The following is a 21,407-nucleotide window of genomic DNA, read 5'->3' as shown; positions in this document are numbered from 1 at the left end:
TACCCCACCTGCAGTGCACATGGTTTTGCCCATTAGTGTGCTTTTTGGTTTGCTAACAAACCTGAATAACCCCCTTAGTCCCATAATCCCATATCTACTCCGAAAAGCATTCTATCAATCTTAATTATGTGTTATAATAATTACACAATAAAATAATTTGGTGTTGTCCTAACGACCAGGCAATTTACATAGGGGGTCATTCCGAGTTGATCGTTTGCTAGCTACTTTTAGCAGCCGTGCAAACGCATTGTCGCCACCCACCGGGGAGTGTATTTGCGCTTTGCAGAAGTGCAAATGCTTGTGCAGCAGAGCGCCTGCAAAATCATTTTGTGCAAAACAAGACAAGCCCTGTAGTTCGTGTGCGTTGATTCTAACGACGGAGGGACGGCTTTTGAGGTCACACACCCATCCAGCGATCGCCCAACCACGCCTCCGTTTTCCCCGACACACCTGCGTTTTTCTAAGCACTTTCTGAAAACAGTCGGTTTACACCCAGAGACGCCCACTTCATGTCAATCTTCCTGCGTTCGGTCGTGCGACTGACAGCTTCGCTAGAACCTGTGCAAAACCACGAAGGACTTTGTACACGTATGTCGCGTGTGTGCATTGCGGTGCATGCGCAGCTAAGCCGTTTTTCCCCACTGATCGCTGTGCTGCGAACAACGGCAGCTAGCGATCAACTCGGAATGACCCCCATAATCTCCTACTTGCTAATAGCCCACATAGAGGGCCAGATTAAGAGACATACCCAAACTTGATGGATTGCGTCTATTTCTGATATTTTCAGATCTGGGCAGGATTTACTGCGCTTGACAGGATTTGTACTGGGCATGTGCAGGATCTGTACTGTGCATGTGCAGTTCTGTGTCTGCAACGACAGTCGCAGTGTCCCCTAAGCTGCAGCATGACTGACCATGCTGCGGTTTGGGGGTGGGGAAGGGGCGGCAATGGCCAGCGCTACAGAAAAGGGATGCGGTCAGCAGTGTGAAAGTATCAGCCAGTTTGAGTAACCTGAGGGTTACTCAGATGACCCATGTATATGCAGATGATCTGATGCTGCATCCTCGGCCGCAGCAGCAGATCACTCAAGCAAGATGCCTCCTGCATCATTTGCATATTTTCGAACAGCTGCTATATACAGAGCCGCAGCCACTGTGCTACTGTGTCCATCTCTGAATCTGGTACAGAGATTGCTCTGATAAGTGACTTACACTATAACATTTACAATTCAGTACTTACAGTATATAGGTGATAATACCCACAGACCACATGTCTACTTCGGGTCCATAGGCGCACCCCCTGAGAATTTCTGGAGCTGGAGTATTAGAGAAAAAAACACAACTTAGTCCTATGAGATAACTATTTTCTTATAACATTTGCTTTGATAACAGCTGCACAGCAATTACATTTCATTGTGGTCAACACTTTCTGTGTAAGGAAAACATTTATCTTGTGAATCATTGTACAGCTACAGTATGCATGTTTTGTATTATTGCCCTGCCACCATTGTCCTCCTAATAGCAATACAAATAAAGATCTTGTTGAAAGAGCTCAACTCTACAGGCATGCGGGTAACTCTGCATCAGCCCCATAAGGAAGTGATTTAAGGCCTTCACAGAGCAAACAAATGATACGGTTGCTATCACACGGCAGTCAGCAGCTTCATATATTACTGTGTGAGAAGGTGCTAGCTGCTCGGTGGTGTAGCCAGGGAGGGAGCAGGGGGAGCAAATCCTCCCCCTGACCCCTACAACAGGAATAGTCCTGGGTGGCGCCTTCAGGAGGTAAAGGTGGCATCCTCCCTCATCTACTACCCTTCGCTACTGAGGAGTTCGCAAGCTAGGTGATGTATTCCTCTATTATAATTTGCTGTGAGGGAAGGGTACATTCCTCATATTCTGTTTTGGTTATAATGTAAAGATAGGGACCAAAGCCTTTGAATTCTTGTTCCCCATGTACAGTAGGATATGTCTGTCAAATGGACAATAATTATGTATATTCAAAATGTATGCAACAGTCACACTGAGAGCTAGACTAATAGATTGACATGCCAAGGATTGTGTTGGAACTAAATGATTAGAGATGTAATAAACTACAGTCAAAGAGAGTTTGCCACTCGTTAGTGTTTCAACTTGTACACTGCACATTTGTTGTATTTGCCACACTTGTACTCTGTTGCATGTAGGTGGACACACAGAATCGCACAAAAGAGCAGCAGGAATATTTGAACCCATAGGGTGAGATTCAAATGATATAACACGCCCAATTTCCTTTCTAAAATGATCCCCGTTATCGCACATAGGGGGTGATTCCGAGTTGTTCGCTCGCTAGCTGCTTTTAGCAGCATTGCACACACTAAGCCGCCGCCCTCTTGGAGTGTATCTTAGCTTAGCAGAAGTGCGAACGAAAGATTAGCAGAATTGCGAATAGAAATTTCTTAGCAGTTTCTGAGTAGCTCCAGACTTACTCAGCCATTGCGACCAGCTCAGTCCTTTTCGTTCCTGGTTTGACGTCACAAACACACCCAACGTTTGCCCAACCACTCCCCCGTTTCTCCAGCCACTCCTGCGTTTTGCAACTCGAACACCTGCGTTTTTCCGCACACTCCCATAAAACGGCCAGTTTCCGCCCAGAAACACCCACTTCCTGTCAATATTACTACGATCAGCACAGCGATGAAAAAGCTTCGTTATGCCATGAGTAAAATACCTAACTTTTGTGTAAAATAACTAAGCGCATGCGCTCTGCGAACCTTGCGCATGCGCAGTAAGCGACTAATCGCAGTATAGCGAAAATCGGCAACGAGCGAACAACTCGGAATGAAGGCCATGGTTAGCAATTGAATATGAAAATAGTGGTGTAACTGGGGGGTTATATGGGGGTATACAGTGGGACTGGCAATTGACCCAGTTGGCCCCAATATTTACCCTTTGCTCCTCCGCACTTTAACACGTGGCTATGCCACTGTGGCGGCTGCCTCACCCATGACAGGGTAAGAAGCAACATGGGTGAGTCGCCGCTTCCAAGTGGATGGTGTGGGGTGCACTTCTTCCAAGTGGGACACCACCAACAGTAGAGCACCCTTAGGGTTTTCACCAGTCCTGACTGCACTGCCACTTGCTTTGCATCGCATGCTGTATATAACTATGAATGTAGGCCTCAGAATCTGCTCTTGCTACAAATGAATGGCCAATGGCTCAGTACCACCTTTCTTGTCTTGTTTGCTGGATGTCATTTTCAGTACCTATTCTCATCATTTAGCTTCTAATAGCTGGGACGTCTTCTTTATTTCTCAATGATGAATGTAATCCTCAAGCTCTGTTATCACTATGACTCATTTATAAAAGTGTTAGGGTCTCCTGCCCTGTGCTGCCACGTCGTCATGGCAACCGGGAGACAAGTGCTAGCAGAGTAACCTGAGCGCAGCTGATACTCCGGTTCGGGTCTTTTGCTGTGCAGTGGTTACAGGCTCTGTGCACGGTAGGGGATCCGGTGCTGGTTTTTGTGCTCACAGTCTGTGAGGTCTGAGTGGGGCGTGGACAGCACCTGCTTTATAAGGCCTCTTCTTAGGGTAAGCAGATGCTGCTGAATCTTTGTTGGTTAGTCAGTTCCTGAAAGTTAGCCAGTACTGTGTAGCTTTGTATTTGTTTGTTGCTTACTGCAAATAGGCCTGGGGATTTGGTATTACACTCTGCCAATCCAGACCTAGCAGTAAGACTGGAGTCAGTCGTTTAGCTTGCTGGGGTTCTGTTACTACTCTGTGAACTTAGCAAGTTTGCGGCTGTATTCTAAGACTTGCCTGTCTAATCCTGTCTCACTGTGCTAGGTGTCAGGGGTCAGTTTAGTGGCAGTAAGCTGAACCTGTGCACTGCAAGTGAGAATTAGGATTGTGGAGACTCTCCTTGTGTCTATCATTCCATCTCTGACCAAGGAGTTTACTGCCACACCCGTTGGTAACCCTTTAGGGTTTTGCTGTTGCCCTTAGCAACAGCATTTCGGGTTCTCTACGTATTAAAACACACATCTTGCTTTTCTCATCTGAGCATTACTAATACAAGGGAGACACCCAGTTCCTTAGCCTCTGGGCTTCTCTGTTCACTTTGTGTGTATTTTGTTACCCTATCACCTTCTGTGTACGTTATGTCATATTCCCCAGTCTGTCTGTGAGTCCATTTGTTTTGCATAACAGTTCAAACACCAGTACATTCCTGCAGGCACTGGTGTGCATAACATATTCAGCAGCCTAATACTCCTGTTGAAATTTTGTGGGAATATGGAGCATACCCCTCAAAATACGTTGCAACAGGTGGTCGATCAGGTGCAGGTCCTGACTCGACAATTTAATGATTTGTCCATTAAAATGCACACCTCCCAGGCTGCTGGCGGAGCTCCCGCAGCAGCAGCACCTGCAGGGGTTAAGGAGCCGAAAGTAAATCTCCCGGATCATTTTTCTGGAGATCGCTCGCAGTTCTTTTGTTTCAAGGAGAGCTGCAAGCTATACTTCCGGCTTAGGCCTCAGTCTTCTGGGTCGGAGATTCAGCGGGTGGGCATAGTGATTTCCTTGCTACAAGGAGACCCACAGGTCTGGGCATATGGGTTGCAGCCTGACTGTCCGTCGCTTAAAAGTGTTGATGCTTTTTTTACGGCACTGGGCATGTTGTATGATGACCCTGACAAGACGGCCTCAGCCGAGGCTCAGATTTCGATCCTTAAGCAAGGGCGAAGGCCAGTTGAGGTTTACTGTACGGAGTTTCGGAGGTTGGCCCATGATACCCAGTGGAATGACCCAGCCCTGAGACACCAGTACCGAAGAGGTCTTTCTAACCAGATAAAGGACCAACTGGTACAATATCCCTTGCCTGATAGCTTGGATCAGCTCATGCAGTTATCCATCCGGGTGGATAGACGGCTGAGAGAGCGTAGGCTTGAAAGGGAGACTGAGATTTCCTTCCTTCCCAAGGGAACCTCAGACTCTGAGGAATTTTCCGAGGAGCCTATGCAGATTGGGGCTACCCGCCTCTCCTCGCGTGAGAAGACGCGGAGGAGACAGCAGGGGTTGTGTTTGTACTGTGGGAATAAAGGTCATGTGGTAGTATCATGCCCAGAAAAGCCGGAAAACTTCAGGGCCTGAGGGTGATGGGAAATATCCTGTCAGGCCAGAAGTCAGAATTTCCCAAGAAGACTTTTATCATTCCGGTGACCTTGAAGATCCTCGGTCAAACTGTCAAGACTGAGGCCTTTGTGGACAGTGGGGCCGACTGGGTTTTTATGGACCGCCCTGAAACACTCTGTTCCCTTAGTACCCTTGGCATCGGAAATTGAGATTTGTGGGTTAAACGGGGAACCATTATCCCAAGGTAAAATTACCTCTTGCACTAGCCAGATTTCTTTGTTTATTGGAGCCACACACTCTGAAAAATTGTCCTTTTATGTGACTGTCTGTACTTTTGCCCCATTGGTGTTGGGGTTACCCTGGTTAAGGGCCCACAATCCTCAATTTGACTGGGTCTCTGGGGAGATTCTTAGTTGGGGTACTGATTGTTTCAGGAGTTGCTTGAGCCTTCCAGTCAGGCTCTCGCAGCTAAGTTTGCCAGGATTGCCAGGGTGTTATGCAGATTTTGCGGACGTGTTCTCCAAAAAAGTTGCAGAGGTACTACCTCCCCATCGCCCCTATGACTGTGCCATTGATTTGTTGCCAAATGCTAAGCTTCCCAAGAGCAGGTTGTACTCCCTGTCACGTCCTGAGACTCAGGCTATGGCAGAGTACATTCAGGAGAACTTGGCTAAGGGATTTATCAGACCTTCACAGTCTCCAGTTGGGTCGGGGTTCTTCTTCGTGGGTAAAAAGGACGGTTCGTTGCGACCCTGCATCGACTTCAGGGAATTGAACCGTATCACGATTAAAAACTCATACCCACTGCCTCTCATTTCGGTCTTGTTTGACCAGCTTCGTACTGCCACCATTTTTTCTAAGATTGACCTACGCGGTGCGTACAATCTAATCCGAATAAGAGAGGGGGATGAATGGAAGACTGCATTTAATACCCACTCAGGGCATTATGAATATTTGGTGATGCCTTTTGGGCTCTGTAATGCCCCGGCAGTCTTCCAGGATTTCATGAATGATGTGCTCAGGGAATATTTGGATAGATTCTTAGTTGTATACTTAGATGACATCCTAATCTTCTCCCATTCCCTGGAGGAACATCGGAAGCATGTACGCTTAGTCCTCCAGAAACTCAGAGACCACCGGCTTGGGGCGAAGCTGGAGAAGTGCGAATTTGAAGTTCAGCAAATCGCATTTCTAGGATATATTATCTCCCCAGAAGGTTTCCAAATGGAGGGTTCCAAGGTACAGGCAGTCCTGGATTGGGTGCAGCCCACTAGTTTGAAGGCGCTTCAGCGTTTCCTGGGCTTTGCGAATTTTTATAGACGATTTATCGCTGGATTTTCGTCTATAGTGGCGCCCTTGGTGGCACTCACTAAGAAAGGGGCGGATGTTGCTCACTGGTCTTGTGAGGCTAAAGCGGCTTTTGCCCGTCTCAAAAGGGCATTTGTTTCGGCCAAGGTGCTGCGACACCCAGATCCAGAGCGTCCTTTTGTGGTGGAGGTGGATGCCTCTGAGATGGGTATTGGGGCAGTGCTTTCTCAGATGGGAGTGTCTGATAATCGCCTTCATCCCTGTGCTTACTTTTCCCGTAAATTTTCGCCTGCCGAGATGAATTATGACGTGGGTAACCGGGAATTGTTGGCTATTAAGGATGCACTCGAGGAGTGGAGACACTGGCTTGAGGGGGCTAAGTTTGTGGTCTCAATTCTCACTGACCATAAGAATCTGGCATATTTAGAGTCAGCGAAGCGTCTCAATGCCAGGCAGGCACGATGGGCTTTGTTTTTTGCTCGCTTTAATTTTTTGATAACATATCGCCTTGGGTCAAAAAACATCAAGGCTGATGCGCTCTCGCGGAGTTTTGCTCCAATCCAGGAGACCACCGAGGAGCCGTTGCCCATTGTTTCCCCATCATGTATTAAAGTGGGCATTACCCGGGACCTCTTATCATTAGTCCTTAGAGCACAGGAGCAGGCTCCTCCAGACCTTCCGGTAGGTCTTTTGTTTGTGCCTCCTAGGTTAAGACAGCGAGTGTTCCTGGAATTCCATGCCAAGAAGTCGGCAGGTCACCCGGGTATTGCCAGAACTCGGGAGTTGCTATCTAGGGCTGTGTGGTGGCCCTCGGTGGCTAAGGATGTGGATCAGTGGGTTCGGGCATGTGACATCTGTGCCCGAAATAAGACTCCTAGAGGGGTTCCTGTTGGCCCATTACATCCACTCTCTATCCCATCTAAGCCATGGACCCACATTTCAATGGATTTTGTGGTGGACTTGCCCAAATCCTCGGGGATGACAACCATCTGGGTTGTCGTTGACAGGTTTTCGAAGATGGCGCACTTCGTTCCACTGGTTGGGCTGCCATCGGCCAGACGCCTGTCTGAATTATTTATGCTGCATGTTGTGCGTCTCCACGGGTTGCCACTTGATGTGGTCTCTAACCGCGGATCCCAGTTTGTGGCCAAATTCTGGAGGGCATTTTGTTCCGATCTCCAGATTTCTGTCAGCTTGTCGTCAGGCTACCATCCGCAGTCTAATGGGCAGACTGAAAGGGTGAACCAGTCCTTGGAGCAGTTCCTCAGGTGTTATGTCTCCAAGTGTCAGACTGACTGGGTTGCTCATCTGTCCATGGCGGAGTTTGCCTATAACAACGCGGCTCACTCTGCTACAGGGATCTCTCCCTTCCTTTGTGTGTATGGGCATCATCCTAAGGCCAATTCTTTTGACCCCCTGGACTCCACACCTGGTGGTTCCTCTGTGGTTTCGGTCCTTAGAGGTATTTGGCGGAAAGTGAAGAAAGCCCTTGTGTCTGTGTCATTAGTGACCAAAAGGGTTTTTGATAAGCGGAAAAGACCCTGCAGCTTCAAATTAGGAGACTTCGTCTGGTTGTCTACCAAGAATTTGAAGTTGAGACAGCCATCTCATAAGTTAGGCCCCCGGTTCATCGGCCCTTATAAGATCACCAGGGTTATCAATCCGGTGGCATTTCAGTTAGATCTGCCCCGTTCTTTGGGTATCAATAAAACATTTCATTGTTCCCTTTTAAAACGGGCGATTAGTAATCCTTCTTCCAGTGGAAAACCTTCCCCTCTTCTGATACGTGGCCAGAGGGAGTTTGTTGTTGAAAGGATTCTTGACTCCAAGGTGGTTCGGGGTCGGCTGTCATTTTTGGTGCACTGGAAGGGGTATGGCCCGGAGGAGCGGTCGTGGGTGCGCAGTTGTGATCTTCATGCCCCCAGACTGATACGCTCTTTCTTCTCGCAGTTCCCCGATAAACCCGGTGGTAGGGGTTCTTTGATCCCTCGTCAGAGGGGGGGTACTGTTAGGGTCTCCTGCCCTGTGCTGCCACGTCGTCATGGCAACCGGGAGACAAGTGCTAGCAGAGTAACCTGAGCGCAGCTGATACTCCGGTTCGGGTCTTTTGCTGTGCAGTGGTTACAGGCTCTGTGCACGGTAGGGGATCCGGTGCTGGTTTTTGTGCTCACAGTCTGTGAGGTCTGAGTGGGGCGTGGACAGCACCTGCTTTATAAGGCCTCTTCTTAGGGTAAGCAGATGCTGCTGAATCTTTGTTGGTTAGTCAGTTCCTGAAAGTTAGCCAGTACTGTGTAGCTTTGTATTTGTTTGTTGCTTACTGCAAATAGGCCTGGGGATTTGGTATTACACTCTGCCAATCCAGACCTAGCAGTAAGACTGGAGTCAGTCGTTTAGCTTGCTGGGGTTCTGTTACTACTCTGTGAACTTAGCAAGTTTGCGGCTGTATTCTAAGACTTGCCTGTCTAATCCTGTCTCACTGTGCTAGGTGTCAGGGGTCAGTTTAGTGGCAGTAAGCTGAACCTGTGCACTGCAAGTGAGAATTAGGATTGTGGAGACTCTCCTTGTGTCTATCATTCCATCTCTGACCAAGGAGTTTACTGCCACACCCGTTGGTAACCCTTTAGGGTTTTGCTGTTGCCCTTAGCAACAGCATTTCGGGTTCTCTACGTATTAAAACACAACATCTTGCTTTTCTCATCTGAGCATTACTAATACAAGGGAGACACCCAGTTCCTTAGCCTCTGGGCTTCTCTGTTCACTTTGTGTGTATTTTGTTACCCTATCACCTTCTGTGTACGTTATGTCATATTCCCCAGTCTGTCTGTGAGTCCATTTGTTTTGCATAACAGTTCAAACATCAGTACATTCCTGCAGGCACTGGTGTGCATAACAAAAAGTAAAATTTTATTATATTTATGGGTCAGCAAATGGGAGACTAAGATTTGGGTGTGCATGACAGTATGATGGAAACAGCTGGGTCTCTTGCTGCATGTGTATTAGGAGCACGAGTCCCTATAGAGTCCCTACTTTATTAGCTACATACAAAAGCAAAACTTTATTGGTGGAACAAGATTATTTAAATAAAACAAAGTGGGGTAGTGAAGGTGCTTTCAATGGGGTGCACTGTACACCTTCCAGTGGCACATTTATGGGAAGCACATTTATAGTAATAACATTCAAACACACAAAGCGGCATATGTTAAATGAAATACATTTGATGCAAGCTCATGCTCTTATTCTACATAAGAGCTCTGGTCACATCTAAGGGGGTTCCTGATTAATGAGCACACCAGTGCCTTTAGTAAGGGCTAAGTTTCTACATGTAAAATACAGTCCCTCACACACAAGTCATTTTAGACATACATGTGGAGTTACAAGGGATAACATTTACATTAATAACAGGGATGAGCCTAAAGTGTTAGTACTACTAGTAGGAAATTTGTTCGGACTTTGTGAAGTTTCACTGTTCCACCATCATGTATAATTTCTGATAGATCATCAAACCTGCAAAACTATGCAGACTGATTTTCCAGAGGCAATTACATAGACATCAAAATGGTGCTAAGCAGTCAAGGAGAATCATTTGTGATAAGCAGTAGCATACCCTCCAACATGACCCATTCCATTAGGTACAGAATGTTCTGTTCCTGGACTTCCTTGGCAGGAAGTCCAGGAACAGAGTATTTTGTACATAATGGAATAGGTCATGTAGGAGGGTATGCAGTAGTGGAGAATGTATGTATGTGGGATCAGTATGAATGACCGATGGGCGGGATGCCGGTGGTCAACATACCGACACTGGCATCCCGTCCATCATAATACCGACAGCCCCTCTGTAAGGCTCCTAACCCTCACCTTTTCTCTACCCTAACCCTCCATTGTGGGTACCACTCCCTCTCCAATGGTGCCTAATCCTCCCTGCTTGGTGCTGAACCCTAACCCTCCCTTCCCCGCTGCCTAAACCTAACCCTCCCCTCTTGATGCCTAACCCTAACCTTCCCTTCTATGTGCCTAACCCTAACTCTCCCTCCTCGGTCCCTAACCCTAACCTTCCCAGCGCTTCCCCCTAAACCCCTTTTTCTGCCTAAACCTAACCTCCCCCCCCCCCCCCTGTGAGGACGTTCGGGATGCCGGTTGTCGGTATTGTGAAGCCGGCACCCCATTTGGCACTGGCATGTAGGTGGCGGGATAGCGTTCTTCATCGGGGTCCCGGCGTCGGTATATCGACCGCCGGGTTCCCGGCCATTGGTAAACTAACTGCTTCTCATGTATGTATGTAAACAACCCATGAGGTAATGTATATATGGTTGGTCATCAAGAGGGTCAGGCCATTTTCTGAATCACATGGGCTGTAGGTTTCCCGTTTTCCCTGTTAATCAATTGTTAAATGCCCATTTTTTTTTTGAAAATAAACTACTTAATCTATACTTAGTGCACTAATAAGACTTGATGGTCAACTTATTACACTAAAGGGATATGTAATTAAAGATGTCTTAAGATCAATGTCATACTTGGAAACAAAAACAACATTAGCATGGTACTGTGTAAGCTACAGATCTGAAGTGCTAAGTCCAGAATGGCCTTATGCTATTTATCAGACTATTTATGAGGCTTATGTTGATCTGTTTCAGTGCAGAATACATTATAAAACTTTGAGTTTCCCTAACACAGGAGCCATGTTATATTCATTATATACATCTTAATCAGCCATTTTTGGGCAAAGCCCGTATTTATGATAATACAACTTATTACTACATTAGGACCCAGTGTTGCCAAAGCAGCCATTTTGTGACATGATACAATGGGGGTCATTCCGAGTTGATCGTGTCAAAGTCAGAAAAATATCACGCTGCACATTGCCATATATGCACCTCATGCGTGTGCCCGCTGCACGTGCACAGGCCCTCCCGTGTGTGCGCATATTCGCAGTCGCGTGCACGCTCAGGCGCACGGTATGTGCATTTACGGTAGAATTTGTGCGCGTCTAGCATGCGACTCGATCGCTACATATTTAATCAAAATAATGTATTTTAGAAGTTAATATTCCCCTCAATAATGTCAGTAAATCAGTTTAATCTGTCGAATGCCAGATTATTGTCAATACAGGGGGATATGTTACAGAGTCTTTTTCTTGTGGTATTGGCTTCTGTAACCTGAAGCCTAATTAACATCCCTATACTGTAGCCTTGGCTAATTAGCATTTGAATAACCAAGATCACATGGCCAGCCCAGCTCACTGATACAGCTAGCCCACATGCTGTGAAAGACACACACTTCCTGTGGATCACACACCCCCACAGCTGGAACGCAGGTATGATATATCCACTGGAAATCACAGGGCTCACTCACTCAGGACCAACCTAGCATCCAGAAGCATGGCTTGCTCATCACCAGGACTGATCTCCTTACTAAGGCTAAGTATTGTATACACATGGCTTAATGGCATAGAATAGATAAATATGTGTTTGTGGTAAAGTAGTTGTGAAATGATTGGCATAGAATAGTTAGTTTGGAGATACAAATGACTTAAGGTTAATGATGCTTGTGCAGTTATGTGATTGTTGTATGGTTGTGATGATACTCTATGAAATCTGTAATGAATTGGAACAGTAGACAATCTGTAGCATAGCATTTCTGGTATACATTTATGGATGGTGATTTATAACAGATTATAGTAGTTTTACATGATGCATCTTGCTGAAGGTTAGAAGTCAAAACATACTTCCTTTTGTTACTGTAGTCATGTGCTTGTAGCAATAGCAGGCTGATACTTGTGGGTACCTGGTAATCTGGCCTTGTGATGGCTCATATGGACAGCATGAGATATGTGGTGCTGATTCTGGAAGGATAGCATAGACAGCATACCATATGCACTGGTTATGGAGATACTGTGTTGGCTTGAAATTGTGAAAGGTGATTTAGATGGTTTGGAATTGTAAAATCAGCACATATGCATTATATTGAAGCTTAGACATTTTGGAATATAGTGGAGTCTTATGTCTTCTGCTATGTGATTATGGTGTAGCAAAGAATGCCATGTGTTTGGACTTGCAAATCTAAAATGGCTGCTGGCATTCCCTTTTGAACCATATGTTACAGACTTTGGAATCATGGGAGTTTTTCCCAAAATGGAGTCTAGCTTCTGTCCCATGCGGTATTGTAGGGACCATTGTGTTGTTGCTGTGTGTTGTGTATATAGGGACAGCCAGCCTGGGTGAGCTCAAGTTTCTCAACACAAAGGTTCTCAGCATTGACTAACTGCGCAGCGATCATTCCCACATGTGTAAGTTCTCTGCAGACATTTTGTCTCTTATTAATGTTGTAAGCCATTCTCTCTCTCCTTCCCCTTAAATGTAATCGTGTCGTTATTGTATTTTATGTGTAGTAATTCGGTTAGGTATTTTATGTTATTTTGGTAGTGTATAACTTGTATTGTGTATTCTTTTGCAATTGAACGTTCATTCTCTCCCTTAAAGGTGTTAGAACCTTAGACCGGTATTTGAGTGTTTAATATATTGCTAAAGGGTTCTCAGAGCGTCACAGACGCTCATACAGCTTTTAAGCTAACAAGGTTACACTGCATTACATCTACACATTATCACTGCACAAAGGTTTACAGTATAAGTACATTCCTTAAGGTATAGTTATTAAAGTTTAATTCTGTAAGTATCTGCGACGCCTGTGTTCACACCTTGTGCACAGCGTCTGCTACGCTAAGGGCGTACCCTTGCGGTACTTTTTGCGCCAATTGCGTACTGTGTCTCCTAACCTTTTAGAGTGTTTTAAATAGGATAAATATATAGGCTTTATCAATTGCGGGCTCTCACGGGATATCACGTTCTTAATGATGCACTGTACATTACAAATGCGGCTGTAATTGACCGGCTAATGATGGACGCATCGCAAAATGCTGACGGAAAAAAAAAAAAACATCCACGTTAATGTATTGTTGTGGTATCAGTAAGACGCTGATAGGAAATTTTAAGGGACAAGGCGTTTCTCATAATATTTAAGATGCTAAAATTTATTTTTATTGTTGCAAAACAAGGTTCAAATGGATCATATCGTGTTTGATTAAGATTATATTGTTTATCTGTTTAAATAGGTTTAAAATTATTTTTAATCGCTCTGCATAGCGTGATAACTAAAAGGAGCTGGCATGATGATTTTCTTTGTGACAAAAGGTCTGTCCCCCATTTTGTGTAAACCTCATGGAGGTGGAAGGGGGAGGAGCAGCGGCCATTTTGGGAAGGTAAAATTTTTTTTTCCCCTAAGCGGCTGATTTTCAGTTGACTCAGGAAATAATCAGCCATCCATTGTCAAAAAGAAATCATCATTTAATGAGTTTTTTTTTAATGCATTTATTTAATCTATATCATAGTCAATCATAAGTGGTTCAGATAGAGTTTAATAAAAGTTAATAATAAATTAAATATTTGATTTAGAAAATACACAAATAAAACGTAGTTTTTTTTTGGGTTTTTTTTGTCACTGTCTCTCTTCAAGAGCTTTAACTCTGCTTGGTGTAGGATAGCCATTGAAGTGCAAATTAACCTTTGGGTTTTGTTTTTTTTTCTCTCCCAGCAGTGAAAGAAATCGCCTTTACAGAGTTAGTTTAAAAAAAAAAAAAAAAAGCACATTCATATGCAAATTAGAAGCAGGTCTCACATAAGTAATAGTGATTGGTACATATATGTAATATCTATATGCGTGTGCTTACATCAATGTATGTTATTAGATTAAATTTAGAATTGCATTTTCATCTGTGTATTTTCACATATCATTCTCCTGATTGCCACATACTAGTGATAACGTGCTGAGACATTTGTTGTTATTAATAGTTAAAAGATAAAAAGTAATATTTAAGGGAATAATTGTAAAAGGCACGCACACAGTCTCGCCTAGAAATACAAGGGAGATTTGGGTGGTGTTCAGTGAATGATTACTGTTAACGATCATTCACATTGATAAACGTGTAGTGTGTTACTGTGGACGTACTTGGTCTGCGTACACGTGTCCTTACAAGGGCAGGGCGTACGCAACGCAAGGGTCGACGCATGGAGCGTATATTACGCAACGGAGCGTACGGATACGCCCACATAATACAAACCACACGAGAGTATTGTTTTAATAGGCGATAAGGAAGTAACGCGAAAATAACACAAATCTATCTCAAATCCAAAAGTTTAAAGTTAAAAGAAAAAAAAATAAGAATTTACTTACCGATAATTCTATTTCTCGTAGTCCGTAGTGGATGCTGGGAACTCCGTAAGGACCATGGGGAATAGCGGGCTCCGAAGGAGGCTGGGCACTCTAGAAAGATCTTAGACTACCTGGTGTGCACTGGCTCCTCCCACTATGACCCTCCTCCAAGCCTCAGTTAGGTACTGTGCCCGGACGAGCGTACACAATAAGGAAGGATTTTGAATCCCGGGTAAGACTCATACCAGTCACACCAATCACACCGTACAACTCGTGATATGAAACACAGTTAACAGTATGAAACAATAGAGCCTCTCAACAGATGGCTCCACAATAACCCGATTTAGTTAACCATAACTATGTACAAGTATTGCAGATAAACCGCACTTGGGATGGGCGCCCAGCATCCACTACGGACTACGAGAAATAGAATTATCGGTAAGTAAATTCTTATTTTCTCTAACGTCCTAGTGGATGCTGGGAACTCCGTAAGGACCATGGGGATTATACCAAAGCTCCCAAACGGGCGGGAGAGTGCGGATGACTCTGCAGCACTGAATGAGAGAACTCCAGGTCCTCCTCAGCCAGGGTATCAAATTTGTAGAATTTTTGCAAACGTGTTTGCCCCTGACCAAGTAGCTGCTCGGCAAAATTGTAAAGCCGAGACCTCTCGGGCAGCCGCCCAAGATGAGCCCACCTTCCTTGTGGAATGGGCATTGACAGATTTTGGCTGTGGCAGGCCTGCCACAGTATGTGCAAGCTGAATTGTACTACAAATCCAACGAGCAATAGTCTGCTTAGAAGCAGGAGCACCCAGCTTGTTAGGTGCATATAGGATAAACAGCGAGTCAGATTTTCTGACTCTAGCCGCTCTGGAAACATATATTTTCAGTGCCCTGACAACGTCTAGCAACTTGGAGTCCTCCAAGTCCCTAGTAGCCTAGGCACCACAATAGGCTGGTTCAGGTGAAACGCTGACACCACCTTTGGGAGAAACTGGGGACGAGTCCTCAATTCTGCCCTATCCATATGGAAAATCAAATAAGGGCTTTTACAAGACAAAGCCGCCAACTTTGATACTCGCCTGGCAGAAGCCAAGGCCAATAACATAACCACCTTCCACGTGAGATATTTCAGATCCACGGTTTTTAGTGGTTCAAACCAATGTGATTTTAAGAAACTCAACACCACGTTGAGATCCCAAGGTGCCACAGGAGGCACAAACGGGGGCTGACTCTGCAGCACTCCTTTTATAAATGTCTGAACTTCAGGTACTGAAGCTAGTTCTTTTTGAAAGAAAATCGACAGAGCCGAGATCTGTACCTTAATGGAACCCAATTTAAGGCCCATAGTCACTCCTGCTTGCAGGAAATGCAGAAATCGACCTAGTTGAAATTCCTCTGTTGGGGCCCTTTCGGCCTCACACCATGCAACATATTTTCGCCATATGCGGTGATAATGAGTTGCTGTAACCTCTTTCCTGGCTTTAGTAAGCATAGGAATGACTTCCTCCGGAATGCCCTTTTCCTTCAGGATCCGGCGTTCAACCGCCATGCCGACAAACGCAGCCGCGGTAAGTCTTGGAACAGACAGGGCCCCTGCTGCCGCAGGTCCTGTCTGAGTGGCAGAGGCCATGGGTCCTCTGATATAAATTCTTGAAGTTCTGGGTACCAAGCTCTTCTTGGCCATCCACGAGTATCGTTCTTACTCCTCGCCTTCTTATTATTCTCAGTACCTTTGGTATGAGAGGCAGAGGGGAGAACACATAAACCGACTGGTACACCCACGGTGTTACCAGAGCGTCCATAGCTATCGCCTGCGGGTCCCTTGACCCGGTGCAATATCTTTTATAGCTTTTTGTTGAGGCAGGACGCCATCATGTCCACCTGTGGCCTTTCCCAATGGTGTACAATCCTATTGGAAGACTTCTGGAGGAAGTCCCCATTCTCCCGGGTGGAGGTCGTGTCTGTTGAGAAGATCTGCTTCCCAGTTGTCCACTCCGGGAATGAACACTGCTGACAGTGCTAACACATGATTTTCCGCCTATCGGAGAATCCTTGTGGCTTCTGACATCGCCATCCTGCTTCTTGTGCCGCCCAGTTGGTTTACATGGGCGACTGCCGTGATGTTGTCTGATTGGATCAGTACCGGCTGGTTTTGAAGCAGAGGCCTTGCCGGCCTCAGGGCATTGTGTAGGGAAATAACCTGACTTGACCAAAGTCCCTGGAAATTTCTTCCCTGTGTGACTGCCTCCCAGCCTCAAAGGCTGGAATCCATGGTCACTAGGACCTAGTCCTGTATGCCGAACCTGCGGCCCTCTTGAAGATGGGCACTCTGCAGCCACCACAGTAGAGATACCCTGGTCCTTGGAGACAGGGTTATCAGCCTATGCATCGGAAGATGCGATCCGGACCACTTGTCCAACAGGTCCCTCTGAAAAGTTCTTGTATGGAACCTGCCTAATGGGATTGCTTCGTAGGAAGCTACCATTTTTCCCAGGACTCGCGTGCAATGATGCACCGCTACCTATTTTGGCTTCAGGAGGTCTCTGACTAGAGATGACAACTCCTTGGCTTTCTCCTCCGGGAGAAACACTATTTCTGGTTTATGTCCAGAACCATCCCTAGGAACAGTAGACGTGTCATAGGAACCAGCTGTGACTTTGGACTGTTTAGAATCCAACCATGCTGTTGTAGCACTTTCCAAAATAGTGCTACCCCGACTACCAACTGCTCCTTGGACCTCGCCCTTATAACGAGATTGTCCAAGTACGGGATAATTACAACTCCCTTTTTTTGAAGGAGTATCAACATTTCGGCCATTACCTTGATAAAACACCCTCGGTGCCATGTACAGTCCAAACGGCAGTGTCTGGACTTGGTAATGGTAATCCTGTACCACAAATCTGTGGTACTCCTGGCGAGGATGGTAAATGGGGACATGCAGGTAAGCATCCTTGATGTCGCAGGATACCATGTAATCCCCCTCGTCCAGGCTTGGAATAACCGCCCTGAGCGATTCCATCTTCAACTTGAATTTTTGTGTTCAAGGATTTTAAATATAAAATGGGTCACACCGAACCATGCGGTTTCGGTACCCCAACCCGTGTGGAATAGTAACCCCGTCCTTGTTGAAGTAGGGGCACCTTGAGTATTACCTGCTGGGAATACCGCTTATTAATTTCCTCTAGCACAGCCTCCCTGCCTGAGGGAGTTGTCAGCAAGGCATATTTTAGGAAACGGCTGGGGGGAGACATCTCGAATTCCAGCTTGTACCCCTGAAATACTACTTGAAAGAAACAGGGATCCACCTGTGAGCGAGCCCACTAATTGCTGAAATTTTTTTGAGACGGCCCCCCACCATACCTGGCTACACCTGTGGAGCACCCGCGTCATGGTGTGGCCTCACAGGAGGCGGGGGAAGAATCTTGATTCTGGGAACAGGCTGACTGGTGCAGCTTTTTTCCCTCTACCCTTGTCTCTGTACAGAAAGGAAGCGCCATTTGACCCGCTTGCTTTTCTGAAGCCGAAAGGATTGTACCTTTGTCTGTGAGGAAACCTGAGGTAAAATTATTTCTTCCCAGCAGTTGCTGTGGATACGAGGTCCCAGAGACCATCCCCAAATAATTCCTCACCCTTATAAGGCTCTCTATGCGCTTTTTAAGTCAGCATCACCTGTCCAGTGACAGGTCTCTAATACCCTCCTGACAGAATGGACATTACATTTATTTTGGATGCCAGCCGGCAAAATATCCCTCTGTGCATCCCCCATATATAAGACGACGTCTTTAATATGTTTTTATGTTTTCCAACTAGTATCCCTGTTTGACAGGGTCACCGACCACGCTGCAGCAGCACTATCTGCAGGTCTCAGTCTAGTACCTGAGTGTGTAAATACAGACTTCAGGATAGCCTCCTGTTTTTTATCAACAGGTACCTATTAAAGTGGCCGTATCCTAAGACGGCAGTGCCACCTTTTTTGACAAACGTGTGAGCGCCTTATCCACCCTAGGGGATATCTCCCAGCGTAACTTATCCACCTGGCGGGAAAGGGTACGCCATCAGTAACTTTTTATAAATTACCAGTTTCTTAACGGGGGAACCCACGCTTTCACACACTTCATTTATTCATCTGATGGGGGAACAAAACACTGCCTGTTTTTTCTCCCCAAACCTAAAACCCATTTTTAGAGGTGCTTGGGTTAAAGTCAGAAATGTATAACGCATTTTTTATTGCCGGGATCACGTCACGGATGTTCCTAGTGGATTGTGTATATGTCTCCACCTTGTCGACACTGGAGTCAGACTCCGTGTCGACATCTGTGTCTGCCATCTGAGAGAGCGGGCGTTTTTGAGCCCCTGATGGCCTTTGAGACGCCTGGGTAAGCGCGGGCTGCGAAGCCAGCTGTCCAATAGCTGTTACGTCATCCACCCTTTTATATAAGGAGTTGACACTGTCGGTTAATACCTTTCACCTATCCATCCACTCTGGTGTCGGCCCCACAGGGGGCGACATCACATATATCGGCCTCTGTTCTGTCACCATATAAGCCTCCTCATTCAACATGTCGACACAGCCGTACCGACACACCGCAGACACACAGGGAATGCTCTAAACGAGGACAGGACCCACAAAAGCCCTTTGGGGGGGACAGAGTAAGAGTATGCCAGCACACACCAGAGCGCTATATATATACAGGGACTAACTGAGTTATGTCCCTAATAGCTTTTATATAATATACTGTATACAGTGCCAATTTTAATGCCCCCCCTCTCTTTTCCCTCTTACTGCACTGTAGAATTGCAGGGAAGAGCCAGGGAGCTTCCCTCCAGCCGAGCTGTGAGGGAAAAATGGCGCCAGTGTGCTGAGGAGATAGGCTCCGCCCCTTTTTCGCGGCCTATTCTCCCGTTTTTTATGGAATTCTGGCAGGGGTATTTACCTCATATATAGCCCCAGGGGCCATATATTGAGGTATTTTAGCCAGCCAAGGTGTTTTTATTGCTGCCTCAGGGCGCCCCCCCCAGCGCCCTGCACCCTCAGTGACCGGAGTGTGAAGTGTGTGAGAGGAGCAATGGCGCACAGCTGCAGTGCTGTGCGCTACCTTGGTGAAGACAGAGTCTTCATGCCGCCGATTTTCCGGACCATCTTCTTGCTTCTGGCTCTGTAAGGGGGACGGCGGCGCGGCTCCGGGACCGAACATCAAGGCTGGGCCTGCGGTCGATCCCTCTGGAGCTAATGGTGTCCAGTAGGCTAAGAAGCCCAATCCGGCTGCAAGCAGGCGAGTTCGCTTCTTCTCCCCTTAGTCCCTCGCTGCAGTGAGCCTGTTGCCAGCAGGTCTCACTGAAAATAACAAATTCTAAGACTATAACTTTCTAAGAGCTCAGGAGAGCCCCTAGTGTGCATCCAACCTCGGCCGGGCACGAAATCTAACTGAGGCTTGGAGGAGGGTCATAGTGGGAGGAGCCAGTGCACACCAGGTAGTCTAAGATCTTTCTAGAGTGCCCAGCCTCCTTCGGAGCCCGCTATTCCCCATGGTCCTTACGGAGTTCCCAGCATCCACTAGGACGTTAGAGAAAAAGACTCTCTGTTGCAGTTCTTCTGGGTTAGACTATTACTGAATGAAAGGAATTCTGTACAGAAATAAGAGTGTTCGAATGTAAGAGTGTGTATATATAAGATTTCTCTTTTATTACGGACGTGGGAACCATAGGCCAGCAGAAAGAGGTACACCAGCGAGAGTGATATCGTGGGGTGGCTTGGGAGGCGTCCCTTGTTAGTCTCGACATATTAATGAGTAGTAGAGTCTGCTGTACATAACAGACCAGGAGGTCACAGACCAGGAGGTCACAGAACAGGAGGTTCAGGTACAGCAGACTAGAAGTAGAGAGCACAACCGAAGAGGGTTGGTGCGAGACCCATATAGGCCAAAGAAGCTCATTGCTGAAGGAATTCGCAGCCGAAATTTTCGATTCCACTGATCGTTCCGCACATAAGATTAGTTGCTTGTGTGCAGATACGATTGTACCGCATGTGATTGTGTGCATTAGCGTGTCTTAAATATTCATGGGAACGCTACTTGCACATTGTTAACGTGATTTGTGTAATTTTTTTATTTTAAGGGAAGTAGCCTGATCACTCAGGGACATTCCAGCGACTGATACTTGCTGGGGAGGGTAAGACACTCCCACACGCCCGAGTAAGTAGACGTACTTAGGTGCCCTAGGTTGGGTACGGAACCTCTGGGAACTTTGGTCGCCGTATTGGCCAGCGTGGGCGGAGTTAAGTGGGCGGACCTCGTTGCAAAACCCCCACCGCAGCCTTACCCCGAGCATCTTGGTTTCTGTAAGGGTTGCCGAAGACCCTGATTTGAAGTCAGAGGTAGTGAAAGCAGCACCTGCAGAGATGGGGGCCAGTTGTTCAGGTAAGGGGCGATCAACCCAGGTTCAGGTTGATTTGGTAAACCAACCAATCGGGTCGGCAAGGTATATCATGTGTGAGAAATATGGTCATCACACAGAAATGTTGTGCAATGAATGGGAAAGGATGACTGTGCATGACGGGGAAAAGTTTCCCCGGGTAGGTAGTTTTAACCAGAAGTATTACAGAATTTAAGGAGAAGAGTTTGCCTGATTAAATCTTCAAAAAGGCGTATTAGACATTATGATTATTTAAAATTGTGGCAACAGGAAAGTGAAATGCAAAGAAATTTAACTTACATATCTGACTCTCATCTTGGGAAGAGAGACATGGCAATGGAGAGGATTATGGCTGCAGAGAATGGCGC

At 46.2% G+C, this 21,407-nt stretch overlaps 1 protein-coding gene across 1 annotated transcript in view; it reads right to left on the bottom strand.

Annotated features, from left to right (window-relative positions):
• The window catches only part of CAMK4 (calcium/calmodulin dependent protein kinase IV), a 495,844-nt gene that overhangs the window by 36,373 nt on the left and 438,064 nt on the right, over positions 1–21,407 (bottom strand). Inside the window, exon 8 of the mRNA XM_063964113.1 lies at positions 1,240–1,315. Coding sequence (XP_063820183.1) covers positions 1,240–1,315 — 76 coding nt within the window. The remainder of the gene's footprint in view (positions 1–1,239; positions 1,316–21,407) is intronic.

This window comes from Pseudophryne corroboree, chromosome 1 (assembly GCF_028390025.1).
Source record: "Pseudophryne corroboree isolate aPseCor3 chromosome 1, aPseCor3.hap2, whole genome shotgun sequence".
NCBI lineage: Eukaryota > Metazoa > Chordata > Amphibia > Anura > Myobatrachidae > Pseudophryne > Pseudophryne corroboree.
The sequence above is the reverse complement of the archived record's forward strand: the minus strand, read 5'-3'. Positions and strand labels throughout refer to the sequence as shown.